Source organism: Saccoglossus kowalevskii, chromosome 10, assembly GCF_978046115.1.
Source record: "Saccoglossus kowalevskii chromosome 10, keSacKowa6.1, whole genome shotgun sequence".
In the NCBI taxonomy this organism is placed as follows: domain Eukaryota; kingdom Metazoa; phylum Hemichordata; class Enteropneusta; family Harrimaniidae; genus Saccoglossus; species Saccoglossus kowalevskii.
The window spans coordinates 1488596-1503246 of record NC_140650.1 but is presented as its reverse complement, the minus strand read 5'-3'; the positions used below and the strand labels follow the sequence as shown (position 1 = coordinate 1503246).

The 14651-nt window shown below is 32.0% G+C and overlaps 1 protein-coding gene across 3 annotated transcripts in view; it reads right to left on the bottom strand.

Moving 5' to 3' along the window:
- The window catches only part of LOC102804126 (myoferlin-like), a 79894-nt gene that overhangs the window by 53073 nt on the left and 12170 nt on the right, over window positions 1-14651 (bottom strand). For 2 of the 3 annotated variants that reach the window (XM_085504141.1, XM_085504142.1), the window contains exon 8: window positions 14470-14514. The exons of the other annotated variant lie outside the window; for it this stretch is intronic. In XM_085504141.1, the coding sequence (XP_085360267.1) occupies window positions 14470-14514 (45 nt within the window). The remainder of the gene's footprint in view (window positions 1-14469; window positions 14515-14651) is intronic. 3 annotated transcript variants of the gene reach the window in all.

Sequence of the window (14651 nt, the reverse complement as noted above, 5' to 3'; positions counted from 1 at the left end):
ACTGTGTATATTGACTACAGTCCATAATGTTTCCTATCCTCTATTGTTTACACTGTTTATATTGACTACAGTCCATAATGTTTCCTATCGTCTATTGTTTACACTGTTTATATTGACTACAGTCCATAATGTTTCCTATCCTCTATTGTTTACACTGTTTATATTGACTACAGTCCATAATGTTTCCTATTGTCTATTGTTTACACTGTGTATATTGACTACAGTCCATAATGTTTCCTATTGTCTATTGTTTACACTGTTTATATTGACTACAGTCCATAATGTTTCCTATCGTCTATTGTTTACACTGTTTATATTGACTACAGTCCATAATGTTTTCTATCGTCTATTGTTTACACTGTTTATATTGACTACAGTCCATGATTCCTATCCTCTATTGTTTACACTGTTTATATTGACTACAGTCCATAATGTTTCCTATCCTCTATTGTTTACACTGTTTATATTGACTACAGTCCATAATGTTTCCTATTGTCTATTGTTTACACTGTTTATATTGACTACAGTCCATAATGTTTCCTATCGTCTATTGTTTACACTGTTTATATTGACTACAGTCCATAATGTTTCCTATTGTCTATTGTTTACACTGTTTATATTGACTACAGTCCATAATGTTTCCTATCGTCTATTGTTTACACTGTTTATATTGACTACAGTCCATAATGTTTCCTATCCTCTATTGTTTACACTGTTTATATTGACTACAGTCCATAATGTTTCCTATCGTCTATTGTTTACACTGTTTATATTGACTACAGTCCATGTTTCCTATCGTCTATTGTTTACACTGTTTATATTGACTACAGTCCATAATGTTTCCTATCCTCTATTGTTTACACTGTTTATATTGACTACAGTCCATAATGTTTCCTATCGTCTATTGTTTACACTGTTTATATTGACTACAGTCCATAATGTTTCCTATCGTCTATTATTTACACTGTTTATATTGACTACAGTCCATAATGTTTCCTATCGTCTATTGTTTACACTGTTTATATTGACTACAGTCCATGTTTCCTATCGTCTATTGTTTACACTGTTTATATTGACTACAGTCCATAATGTTTCCTATCGTCTATTGTTTACACTGTTTATATTGACTACAGTCCATAATGTTTCCTATCGTCTATTGTTTACACTGTTTATATTGACTACAGTCCATAATGTTTCCTATCCTCTATTGTTTACACTGTTTATATTGACTACAGTCCATAATGTTTCCTATCGTCTATTGTTTACACTGTTTATATTGACTACAGTCCATAATGTTTCCTATTGTCTATTGTTTACACTGTTTATATTGACTACAGTCCATGTTTCCTATCGTCTATTGTTTACACTGTTTATATTGACTACAGTCCATAATGTTTCCTATCGTCTATTGTTTACACTGTTTATATTGACTACAGTCCATAATGTTTCCTATTGTCTATTGTTTACACTGTTTATATTGACTACAGTCCATGTTTCCTATCGTCTATTGTTTACACTGTTTATATTGACTACAGTCCATAATGTTTCCTATCCTCTATTGTTTACACTGTTTATATTGACTACAGTCCATAATGTTTCCTATTGTCTATTGTTTACACTGTTTATATTGACTACAGTCCATAATGTTTCCTATCCTCTATTGTTTACACTGTTTATATTGACTACAGTCCATAATGTTTCCTATTGTCTATTGTTTACACTGTTTATATTGACTACAGTCCATAATGTTTCCTATTGTCTATTGTTTACACAGTTTATATTGACTACAGTCCATAATGTTTCCTATTGTCTATTGTTTACACTGTTTATATTGACTACAGTCCATAATGTTTCCTATCGTCTATTGTTTACACTGTTTATATTGACTACAGTCCGTAATGTTTCCTATCGTCTATTGTTTACACTGTTTATATTGACTACAGTCCATAATGTTTCCTATCCTCTATTGTCTACACTGTTTATATTGACTACAGTCCATAATGTTTCCTATCGTCTATGTTTACACTGTTTATATTGACTACAGTCCATAATGTTTCCTATCGTCTATTGTTTACACTGTTTATATTGACTGCAGTCCATAATGTTTCCTATCGTCTATTGTTTACACTGTTTATATTGACTACAGTCCATAATGTTTCCTATCGTCTATTGTTTACACTGTTTATATTGACTACAGTCCATGTTTCCTATCGTCTATTGTTTACACTGTTTATATTGACTACAGTCCATAATGTTTCCTATCGTCTATTGTTTACACTGTTTATATTGACTACAGTCCATAATGTTTCCTATCGTCTATTGTTTACACTGTTTATATTGACTACAGTCCATGTTTCCTATCGTCTATTGTTTACACTGTTTATATTGACTACAGTCCATGTTTCCTATCCTCTATTGTTTACACTGTTTATATTGACTACAGTCCATGTTTCCTATCGTCTATTGTTTACACTGTTTATATTGATTACAGTCCATGTTTCCTATCGTCTATTGTTTACACTGTTTATATTGACTACAGTCCATAATGTTTCCTATCGTCTATTGTTTACACTGTTTATATTGACTAGTCCGTAATGTTTCCTATCGTCTATTGTTTACACTGTTTATATTGACTACAGTCCATAATGTTTCCTATCGTCTATTGTTTACACTGTTTATATTGACTACAGTCCGTAATGTTTCCTATCGTCTATTGTTTACACTGTTTATATTGACTACAGTCCATAATGTTTCCTATCGTCTATTGTTTACACTGTTTATATTGACTACAGTCCATGTTTCCTATCGTCTATTGTTTACACTGTTTATATTGACTACAGTCCATAATGTTTCCTATCGTCTATTGTTTACACTGTTTACATTGACTACAGTCCATAATGTTTCCTATCGTCTGTTGTTTACACTGTTTATAATGACTACAGTCCATGTTTCCTATCGTCTATTGTTTACACTGTTTATATTGACTACAGTCCATAATGTTTCCTATCCTCTATTGTCTACACTGTTTATATTGACTACAGTCCATAATGTTTCCTATCGTCTATTGTTTACACTGTTTATATTGACTACAGTCCATAATGTTTCCTATCGTCTATTGTTTACACTGTTTATATTGACTACAGTCCATGTTTCCTATCGTCTATTGTTTACACTGTTTATATTGACTACAGTCCATAATGTTTCCTATCGTCTATTGTTTACACTATTTATATTGACTACAGTCCATAATGTTTCCTATCGTCTGTTGTTTACACTGTTTATATTGACTACAGTCCATGTTTCCTATCGTCTATTGTTTACACTGTTTATATTGACTACAGTCCATAATGTTTCCTATCGTCTATTGTTTACACTGTTTATATTGACTACAGTCCATGTTTCCTATCGTCTATTGTTTACACTGTTTATATTGACTACAGTCCATAATGTTTCCTATCGTCTATTGTTTACACTATTTATATTGACTACAGTCCATAATGTTTCCTATCGTCTGTTGTTTACACTGTTTATATTGACTACAGTCCATGTTTCCTATCGTCTATTGTTTACACTGTTTATATTGACTACAGTCCATAATGTTTCCTATCGTCTATTGTTTACACTGTTTATATTGACTACAGTCCATGTTTCCTATCGTCTATTGTTTACACTGTTTATATTGACTACAGTCCATAATGTTTCCTATCGTCTATTGTTTACACTATTTATATTGACTACAGTCCATAATGTTTCCTATCGTCTGTTGTTTACACTGTTTATATTGACTACAGTCCATGTTTCCTATCGTCTATTGTTTACACTGTTTATATTGACTACAGTCCATAATGTTTCCTATCGTCTATTGTTTACACTGTTTATATTGACTACAGTCCATAATGTTTCCTATCGTCTATTGTTTACACTGTTTATATTGACTACAGTCCATGTTTCCTATCCTCTATTGTTTACACTGTTTATATTGACTACAGTCCATAATGTTTCCTATCGTCTATTGTTTACACTGTGTATATTGACTACAGTCCATAATGTTTCCTATCGTCTATTGTTTACACTGTGTATATTGACTACAGTCCATAATGTTCCTATCCTCTATTGTTTACACTGTTTATATTGACTACAGTCCATAATGTTTCCTATCCTCTATTGTTTACACTGTTTATATTGACTACAGTCCATAATGTTTCCTATCGTCTATTGTTTACACTGTTTATATTGACTACAGTCCATAATGTTTCCTATTGTCTATTGTCTACACTGTTTATATTGACTACAGTCCATAATGTTTCCTATCGTCTATTGTTTACACTGTTTATATTGACTACAGTCCATAATGTTTCCTATCGTCTATTGTTTACACTGTTTATATTGACTACAGTCCATAATGTTTCCTATCGTCTATTGTTTACACTGTGTATATTGACTACAGTCCATAATGTTTCCTATCGTCTATTGTTTACACTGTGTATATTGACTACAGTCCATAATGTTTCCTATTGTCTATTGTCTACACTGTTTATATTGACTACAGTCCATAATGTTTCCTATCGTCTATTGTTTACACTGTTTATATTGACTACAGTCCATAATGTTTCCTATTGTCTATTGTCTACACTGTTTATATTGACTACAGTCCATAATGTTTCCTATCGTCTATTGTTTACACTGTTTATATTGACTACAGTCCATAATGTTTCCTATCGTCTATTGTTTACACTGTTTATATTGACTACAGTCCATGTTTCCTATCGTCTATTGTTTACACTGTTTATATTGACTACAGTCCATAATGTTTCCTATCGTCTATTGTTTACACTGTTTATATTGACTACAGTCCATGTTTCCTATCGTCTATTGTTTACACTGTTTATATTGACTACAGTCCATAATGTTTCCTATTGTCTATTGTTTACACTGTTTATATTGACTACAGTCCATAATGTTTCCTATCGTCTATGTTTACACTGTTTATATTGACTACAGTCCATAATGTTTCCTATCGTCTATTGTTTACACTGTTTATATTGACTGCAGTCCATAATGTTTCCTATCGTCTATTGTTTACACTGTTTATATTGACTACAGTCCATAATGTTTCCTATCGTCTATTGTTTACACTGTTTATATTGACTACAGTCCATAATGTTTCCTATCGTCTATTGTTTACACTGTTTATATTGACTACAGTCCATAATGTTTCCTATCGTCTATTGTTTACACTGTTTATATTGACTACAGTCCATAATGTTTCCTATCGTCTATTGTTTACACTGTTTATATTGACTACAGTCCATGTTTCCTATCGTCTATTGTTTACACTGTTTATATTGACTACAGTCCATAATGTTTCCTATTGTCTATTGTTTACACTGTTTATATTGACTACAGTCCATAATGTTTCCTATCGTCTATTGTTTACACTGTTTATATTGACTACAGTCCATGTTTCCTATCGTCTATTGTTTACACTGTTTATATTGACTACAGTCCATAATGTTTCCTATCGTCTATTGTTTACACTGTTTATATTGACTACAGTCCATGTTTCCTATCGTCTATTGTTTACACTGTTTATATTGACTACAGTCCATAATGTTTCCTATCGTCTATTGTTTACACTGTTTATATTGACTACAGTCCGTAATTTTCCTATCGTCTATTGTTTACACTGTTTATATTGACTACAGTCCATAATGTTTCCTATCGTCTATTGTTTACACTGTTTATATTGACTACAGTCCATGTTTCCTATCGTCTATTGTTTACACTGTTTATATTGACTACAGTCCATAATGTTTCCTATCGTCTATTGTTTACACTGTTTATATTGACTACAGTCCATAATGTTTCCTATCGTCTGTTGTTTACACTGTTTATATTGACTACAGTCCATGTTTCCTATCGTCTATTGTTTACACTGTTTATATTGACTACAGTCCATAATGTTTCCTATCCTCTATTGTCTACACTGTTTATATTGACTACAGTCCATAATGTTTCCTATCGTCTATTGTTTACACTGTTTATATTGACTACAGTCCATAATGTTTCCTATCGTCTATTGTTTACACTGTTTATATTGACTACAGTCCATAATGTTTCCTATCGTCTATTGTTTACACTGTTTATATTGACTACAGTCCATGTTTCCTATCGTCTATTGTTTACACTGTTTATATTGACTACAGTCCATAATGTTTCCTATCGTCTATTGTTTACACTGTTTATATTGACTACAGTCCATGTTTCCTATCGTCTATTGTTTACACTGTTTATATTGACTACAGTCCATAATGTTTCCTATCGTCTATTGTTTACACTGTTTATATTGACTACAGTCCATAATGTTTCCTATCGTCTATTGTTTACACTGTTTATATTGACTACAGTCCATAATGTTTCCTATCGTCTATTGTTTACACTGTTTATATTGACTACAGTCCATAATGTTTCCTATCGTTTGTTGTTTACACTGTTTATATTGACTACAGTCCATGTTTCCTATCGTCTATTGTTTACACTGTTTATATTGACTACAGTCCATAATGTTTCCTATCGTCTATTGTTTACACTGTTTATATTGACTACAGTCCATAATGTTTCCTATCGTCTATTGTTTACACTGTTTATATTGACTACAGTCCATGTTTCCTATCCTCTATTGTTTACACTGTTTATATTGACTACAGTCCATAATGTTTCCTATCCTCTATTGTTTACACTGTGTATATTGACTACAGTCCATAATGTTTCCTATCGTCTATTGTTTACACTGTTTATATTGACTACAGTCCATAATGTTTCCTATCCTCTATTGTTTACACTGTTTATATTGACTACAGTCCATAATGTTTCCTATCGTCTATTGTTTACACTGTGTATATTGACTACAGTCCATGTTTCCTATCGTCTATTGTTTACACTGTTTATATTGACTACAGTCCATGTTTCCTATCGTCTATTGTTTACACTGTTTATATTGACTACAGTCCATGTTCCCTATCGTCTATTGTTTACACTGTTTATATTGACCACAGTCCATAATGTTTCCTATCGTCTATTGTTTACACTGTTTATATTGACTACAGTCCATGTTTCCTATCGTCTATTGTTTACACTGTTTATATTGACTACAGTCCATGTTTCCTATCGTCTATTGTTTACACTGTTTATATTGACTACAGTCCATAATGTTTCCTATCGTCTATTGTTTACACTGTTTATATTGACTACAGTCCATAATGTTTCCTATCCTCTATTGTTTACACTGTGTATATTGACTACAGTCCATAATGTTTCCTATCGTCTATTGTTTACACTGTTTATATTGACTACAGTCCATAATGTTTCCTATCGTCTATTGTTTACACTGTTTATATTGACTACAGTCCATGTTTCCTATCGTCTATTGTTTACACTGTGTATATTGACTACAGTCCATAATGTTCCTATCCTCTATTGTTTACACTGTTTATATTGACTACAGTCCGTAATGTTTCCTATCGTCTATTGTTTACACTGTTTATATTGACTACAGTCCATGTTTCCTATCGTCTATTGTTTACACTGTTTATATTGACTACAGTCCATGTTTCCTATCGTCTATTGTTTACACTGTTTATATTGACTACAGTCCATAATGTTTCCTATTGTCTATTGTTTACACTGTTTATATTGACTACAGTCCATAATGTTTCCTATCGTCTATTGTTTACACTGTTTATATTGACTACAGTCCATGTTTCCTATCGTCTATTGTTTACACTGTTTATATTGACTACAGTCCATAATGTTTCCTATCGTCTATTGTTTACACTGTTTATATTGACTACAGTCCATGTTTCCTATCGTCTATTGTTTACACTGTTTATATTGACTACAGTCCATAATGTTTCCTATCGTCTATTGTTTACACTGTTTATATTGACTAGTCTGTAATGTTTCCTATCGTCTATTGTTTACACTGTTTATATTGACTACAGTCCATAATGTTTCCTATCGTCTATTGTTTACACTGTTTATATTGACTACAGTCCGTAATGTTTCCTATCGTCTATTGTTTACACTGTTTATATTGACTACAGTCCATAATGTTTCCTATCCTCTATTGTCTACACTGTTTATATTGACTACAGTCCATAATGTTTCCTATCGTCTATTGTTTACACTGTTTATATTGACTACAGTCCATAATGTTTCCTATCGTCTATTGTTTACACTGTTTATATTGACTACAGTCCATGTTTCCTATCGTCTATTGTTTACACTGTTTATATTGACTACAGTCCATAATGTTTCCTATCGTCTATTGTTTACACTGTTTATATTGACTACAGTCCATAATGTTTCCTATCGTCTATTGTTTACACTGTTTATATTGACTACAGTCCATAATGTTTCCTATCGTCTATTGTTTACACTGTTTATATTGACTACAGTCCATAATGTTTCCTATCGTTTGTTGTTTACACTGTTTATATTGACTACAGTCCATGTTTCCTATCGTCTATTGTTTACACTGTTTATATTGACTACAGTCCATAATGTTTCCTATCGTCTATTGTTTACACTGTTTATATTGACTACAGTCCATAATGTTTCCTATCGTCTATTGTTTACACTGTTTATATTGACTACAGTCCATGTTTCCTATCCTCTATTGTTTACACTGTTTATATTGACTACAGTCCATAATGTTTCCTATCCTCTATTGTTTACACTGTGTATATTGACTACAGTCCATAATGTTTCCTATCGTCTATTGTTTACACTGTTTATATTGACTACAGTCCATAATGTTTCCTATCCTCTATTGTTTACACTGTTTATATTGACTACAGTCCATAATGTTTCCTATCGTCTATTGTTTACACTGTGTATATTGACTACAGTCCATGTTTCCTATCGTCTATTGTTTACACTGTTTATATTGACTACAGTCCATGTTTCCTATCGTCTATTGTTTACACTGTTTATATTGACTACAGTCCATGTTCCCTATCGTCTATTGTTTACACTGTTTATATTGACCACAGTCCATAATGTTTCCTATCGTCTATTGTTTACACTGTTTATATTGACTACAGTCCATGTTTCCTATCGTCTATTGTTTACACTGTTTATATTGACTACAGTCCATGTTTCCTATCGTCTATTGTTTACACTGTTTATATTGACTACAGTCCATAATGTTTCCTATCGTCTATTGTTTACACTGTTTATATTGACTACAGTCCATAATGTTTCCTATCCTCTATTGTTTACACTGTGTATATTGACTACAGTCCATAATGTTTCCTATCGTCTATTGTTTACACTGTTTATATTGACTACAGTCCATAATGTTTCCTATCGTCTATTGTTTACACTGTTTATATTGACTACAGTCCATGTTTCCTATCGTCTATTGTTTACACTGTGTATATTGACTACAGTCCATAATGTTCCTATCCTCTATTGTTTACACTGTTTATATTGACTACAGTCCGTAATGTTTCCTATCGTCTATTGTTTACACTGTTTATATTGACTACAGTCCATGTTTCCTATCGTCTATTGTTTACACTGTTTATATTGACTACAGTCCATGTTTCCTATCGTCTATTGTTTACACTGTTTATATTGACTACAGTCCATAATGTTTCCTATTGTCTATTGTTTACACTGTTTATATTGACTACAGTCCATAATGTTTCCTATCGTCTATTGTTTACACTGTTTATATTGACTACAGTCCATGTTTCCTATCGTCTATTGTTTACACTGTTTATATTGACTACAGTCCATAATGTTTCCTATCGTCTATTGTTTACACTGTTTATATTGACTACAGTCCATGTTTCCTATCGTCTATTGTTTACACTGTTTATATTGACTACAGTCCATAATGTTTCCTATCGTCTATTGTTTACACTGTTTATATTGACTAGTCTGTAATGTTTCCTATCGTCTATTGTTTACACTGTTTATATTGACTACAGTCCATAATGTTTCCTATCGTCTATTGTTTACACTGTTTATATTGACTACAGTCCGTAATGTTTCCTATCGTCTATTGTTTACACTGTTTATATTGACTACAGTCCATAATGTTTCCTATCCTCTATTGTCTACACTGTTTATATTGACTACAGTCCATAATGTTTCCTATCGTCTATTGTTTACACTGTTTATATTGACTACAGTCCATAATGTTTCCTATCGTCTATTGTTTACACTGTTTATATTGACTACAGTCCATGTTTCCTATCGTCTATTGTTTACACTGTTTATATTGACTACAGTCCATAATGTTTCCTATCGTCTATTGTTTACACTGTTTATATTGACTACAGTCCATGTTTCCTATCGTCTATTGTTTACACTGTTTATATTGACTACAGTCCATAATGTTTCCTATCGTCTGTTGTTTACACTGTTTATATTGACTACAGTCCATGTTTCCTATCGTCTATTGTTTACACTGTTTATATTGACTACAGTCCATAATGTTTCCTATCGTCTATTGTTTACACTGTTTATATTGACTACAGTCCATAATGTTTCCTATCGTCTATTGTTTACACTGTTTATATTGACTACAGTCCATGTTTCCTATCGTCTATTGTTTACACTGTTTATATTGACTACAGTCCATAATGTTTCCTATCCTCTATTGTTTACACTGTGTATATTGACTACAGTCCATAATGTTTCCTATCGTCTATTGTTTACACTGTGTATATTGACTACAGTCCATAATGTTTCCTATCGTCTATTGTTTACACTGTTTATATTGACTACAGTCCATAATGTTTCCTATCGTCTATTGTTTACACTGTTTATATTGACTACAGTCCATGTTTCCTATCGTCTATTGTTTACACTGTTTATATTGACTACAGTCCATAATGTTTCCTATCGTCTATTGTTTACACTGTTTATATTGACTACAGTCCATGTTTCCTATCGTCTATTGTTTACACTGTTTATATTGACTACAGTCCATAATGTTTCCTATCGTCTATTGTTTACACTGTTTATATTGACTACAGTCCATAATGTTTCCTATCGTCTATTGTTTACACTGTGTATATTGACTACAGTCCATAATGTTTCCTATCGTCTATTGTTTACACTGTTTATATTGACTACAGTCCATAATGTTTCCTATCGTCTATTGTTTACACTGTTTATATTGACTACAGTCCATAATGTTTCCTATCGTCTATTGTTTACACTGTTTATATTGACTACAGTCCATGTTTCCTATCGTCTATTGTTTACACTGTTTATATTGACTACAGTCCATAATGTTTCCTATCGTCTATTGTTTACACTGTTTATATTGACTACAGTCCATGTTTCCTATCGTCTATTGTTTACACTGTTTATATTGACTACAGTCCATAATGTTTCCTATCGTCTATTGTTTACACTGTTTATATTGACTACAGTCCATAATGTTTCCTATCGTCTATTGTTTACACTGTGTATATTGACTACAGTCCATAATGTTTCCTATCGTCTATTGTTTACACTGTTTATATTGACTACAGTCCATAATGTTTCCTATCGTCTATTGTTTACACTGTTTATATTGACTACAGTCCATAATGTTTCCTATCGTCTATTGTTTACACTGTTTATATTGACTACAGTCCATGTTTCCTATCGTCTATTGTTTACACTGTTTATATTGACTACAGTCCATAATGTTTCCTATCCTCTATTGTTTACACTGTGTATATTGACTACAGTCCATAATGTTTCCTATCCTCTATTGTTTACACTGTTTATATTGACTACAGTCCATGTTTCCTATCGTCTATTGTTTACACTGTTTATATTGACTACAGTCCATGTTTCCTATCGTCTATTGTTTACACTGTTTATATTGACTACAGTCCATGTTTCCTATCGTCTATTGTTTACACTGTTTATATTGACTACAGTCCATGTTTCCTATCGTCTATTGTTTACACTGTTTATATTGACTACAGTCCATGTTTCCTATCGTCTATTGTTTACACTGTTTATATTGACTACAGTCCATGTTTCCTATCGTCTATTGTTTACACTGTTTATATTGACTACAGTCCATGTTTCCTATCGTCTATTGTTTACACTGTTTATATTGACTACAGTCCATGTTTCCTATCGTCTATTGTTTACACTGTTTATATTGACTACAGTCCATAATGTTTCCTATCGTCTATTGTTTACACTGTTTATATTGACTACAGTCCATGTTTCCTATCGTCTATTGTTTACACTGTTTATATTGACTACAGTCCATAATGTTTCCTATCGTCTATTGTTTACACTGTTTATATTGACTACAGTCCATGTTTCCTATCGTCTATTGTTTACACTGTTTATATTGACTACAGTCCATGTTTCCTATCGTCTATTGTTTACACTGTTTATATTGACTACAGTCCATAATGTTTCCTATCGTCTATTGTTTACACTGTTTATATTGACTACAGTCCATAATGTTTCCTATCGTCTATTGTTTACACTGTTTATATTGACTACAGTCCATGTTTCCTATCGTCTATTGTTTACACTGTTTATATTGACTACAGTCCATGTTTCCTATCGTCTATTGTTTACACTGTTTATATTGACTACAGTCCATAATGTTTCCTATCGTCTATTGTTTACACTGTTTATATTGACTACAGTCCATAATGTTTCCTATTGTCTATTGTTTACACTGTTTATATTGACTACAGTCCATAATGTTTCCTATCGTCTATTGTTTACACTGTTTATATTGACTACAGTCCATAATGTTTCCTATCCTCTATTGTTTACACTGTTTATATTGACTACAGTCCATAATGTTTCCTATCGTCTATTGTTTACACTGTTTATATTGACTACAGTCTATGTTTCCTATCGTCTATTGTTTACACTGTTTATATTGACTACAGTCCATAATGTTTCCTATCCTCTATTGTTTACACTGTTTATATTGACTACAGTCCATAATGTTTCCTATCGTCTATTGTTTACACTGTTTATATTGACTACAGTCTATGTTTCCTATCGTCTATTGTTTACACTGTTTATATTGACTACAGTCCATAATGTTTCCTATCCTCTATTGTTTACACTGTTTATATTGACTACAGTCCATAATGTTTCCTATCGTCTATTGTTTACACTGTTTATATTGACTACAGTCCATAATGTTTCCTATCGTCTATTGTTTACATTGTTTATATTGACTACAGTCCATAATGTTTCCTATCCTCTATTGTTTACACTGTTTATATTGACTACAGTCCATAATGTTTCCTATTGTCTATTGTTTACACTGTTTATATTGACTACAGTCCATAATGTTTCCTATTGTCTATTGTTTACACTGTTTATATTGACTACAGTCCATAATGTTTCCTATTGTCTATTGTTTACACTGTTTATATTGACTACAGTCCATAATGTTTCCTATCGTTTATTGTTTACACTGTGTATATTGACTACAGTCCATAATGTTTCCTATCGTCTATTGTTTACACTGTTTATATTGACTACAGTCCATAATGTTTCCTATCGTCTATTGTTTACACTGTTTATATTGACTACAGTCCATAATGTTTCCTATCGTCTATTGTTTACACTGTTTATATTGACTACAGTCCATAATGTTTCCTATCGTCTATTGTTTACACTGTTTATATTGACTACAGTCCATAATGTTTCCTATCGTTTATTGTTTACACTGTGTATATTGACTACAGTCCATAATGTTTCCTATCGTCTATTGTTTACACTGTGTATATTGACTACAGTCCATAATGTTTCCTATCGTCTATTGTTTACACTGTTTATATTGACTACAGTCCATAATGTTTCCTATCGTTTATTGTTTACACTGTGTATATTGACTACAGTCCATAATGTTTCCTATCGTCTATTGTTTACACTGTTTATATTAACTACAGTCCATAATGTTTCCTATCGTCTATTGTTTACACTGTTTATATTGACTACAGTCCATAATGTTTCCTATCGTCTATTGTTTACACTGTTTATATTGACTACAGTCCATAATGTTTCCTATCCTCTATTGTTTACACTGTTTATATTGACTACAGTCCATAATGTTTCCTATCCTCTATTGTTTACACTGTCTACAATTCCTATTGTCTTCATTACTCATATTGTTCATATTGTCTACGATAACTTTCTATTGTTCACTATGAGTATAATTATATGTTAAACAGTATAATGTTCTAAGATTAGTTTCAACGAAAACAAAGACAATATTACTTTAGCTGAGACACCAAGAGTTGCCCAAGGTGCAAAGAGATCAGCAAGAACAAAGTTAGCGGTGCTTTTACAAATACATTCCAGTAAAGTGATATCAAAAAATTGGAATAAATTTCAAAATAAAAATAGAATAAATATGACATAAAAATCAGCATACCAGCACCGCTCATTAGTTATGGTACAAACCTTAAAATTTTTCAAGTGTTTTTTACCAAATCGTCTGAAACCACCCTATTTGGCAATTTGGTTGAAAACAAACAGAAAACGGTTAGTAAATTAATAATAATGGGATTGGTAGGTCAAGTATTATGGCCAAGCAAAACCAAGGTAGCATGGGCAATGGGCATGGGTAGTTTAGTTTTCATTTT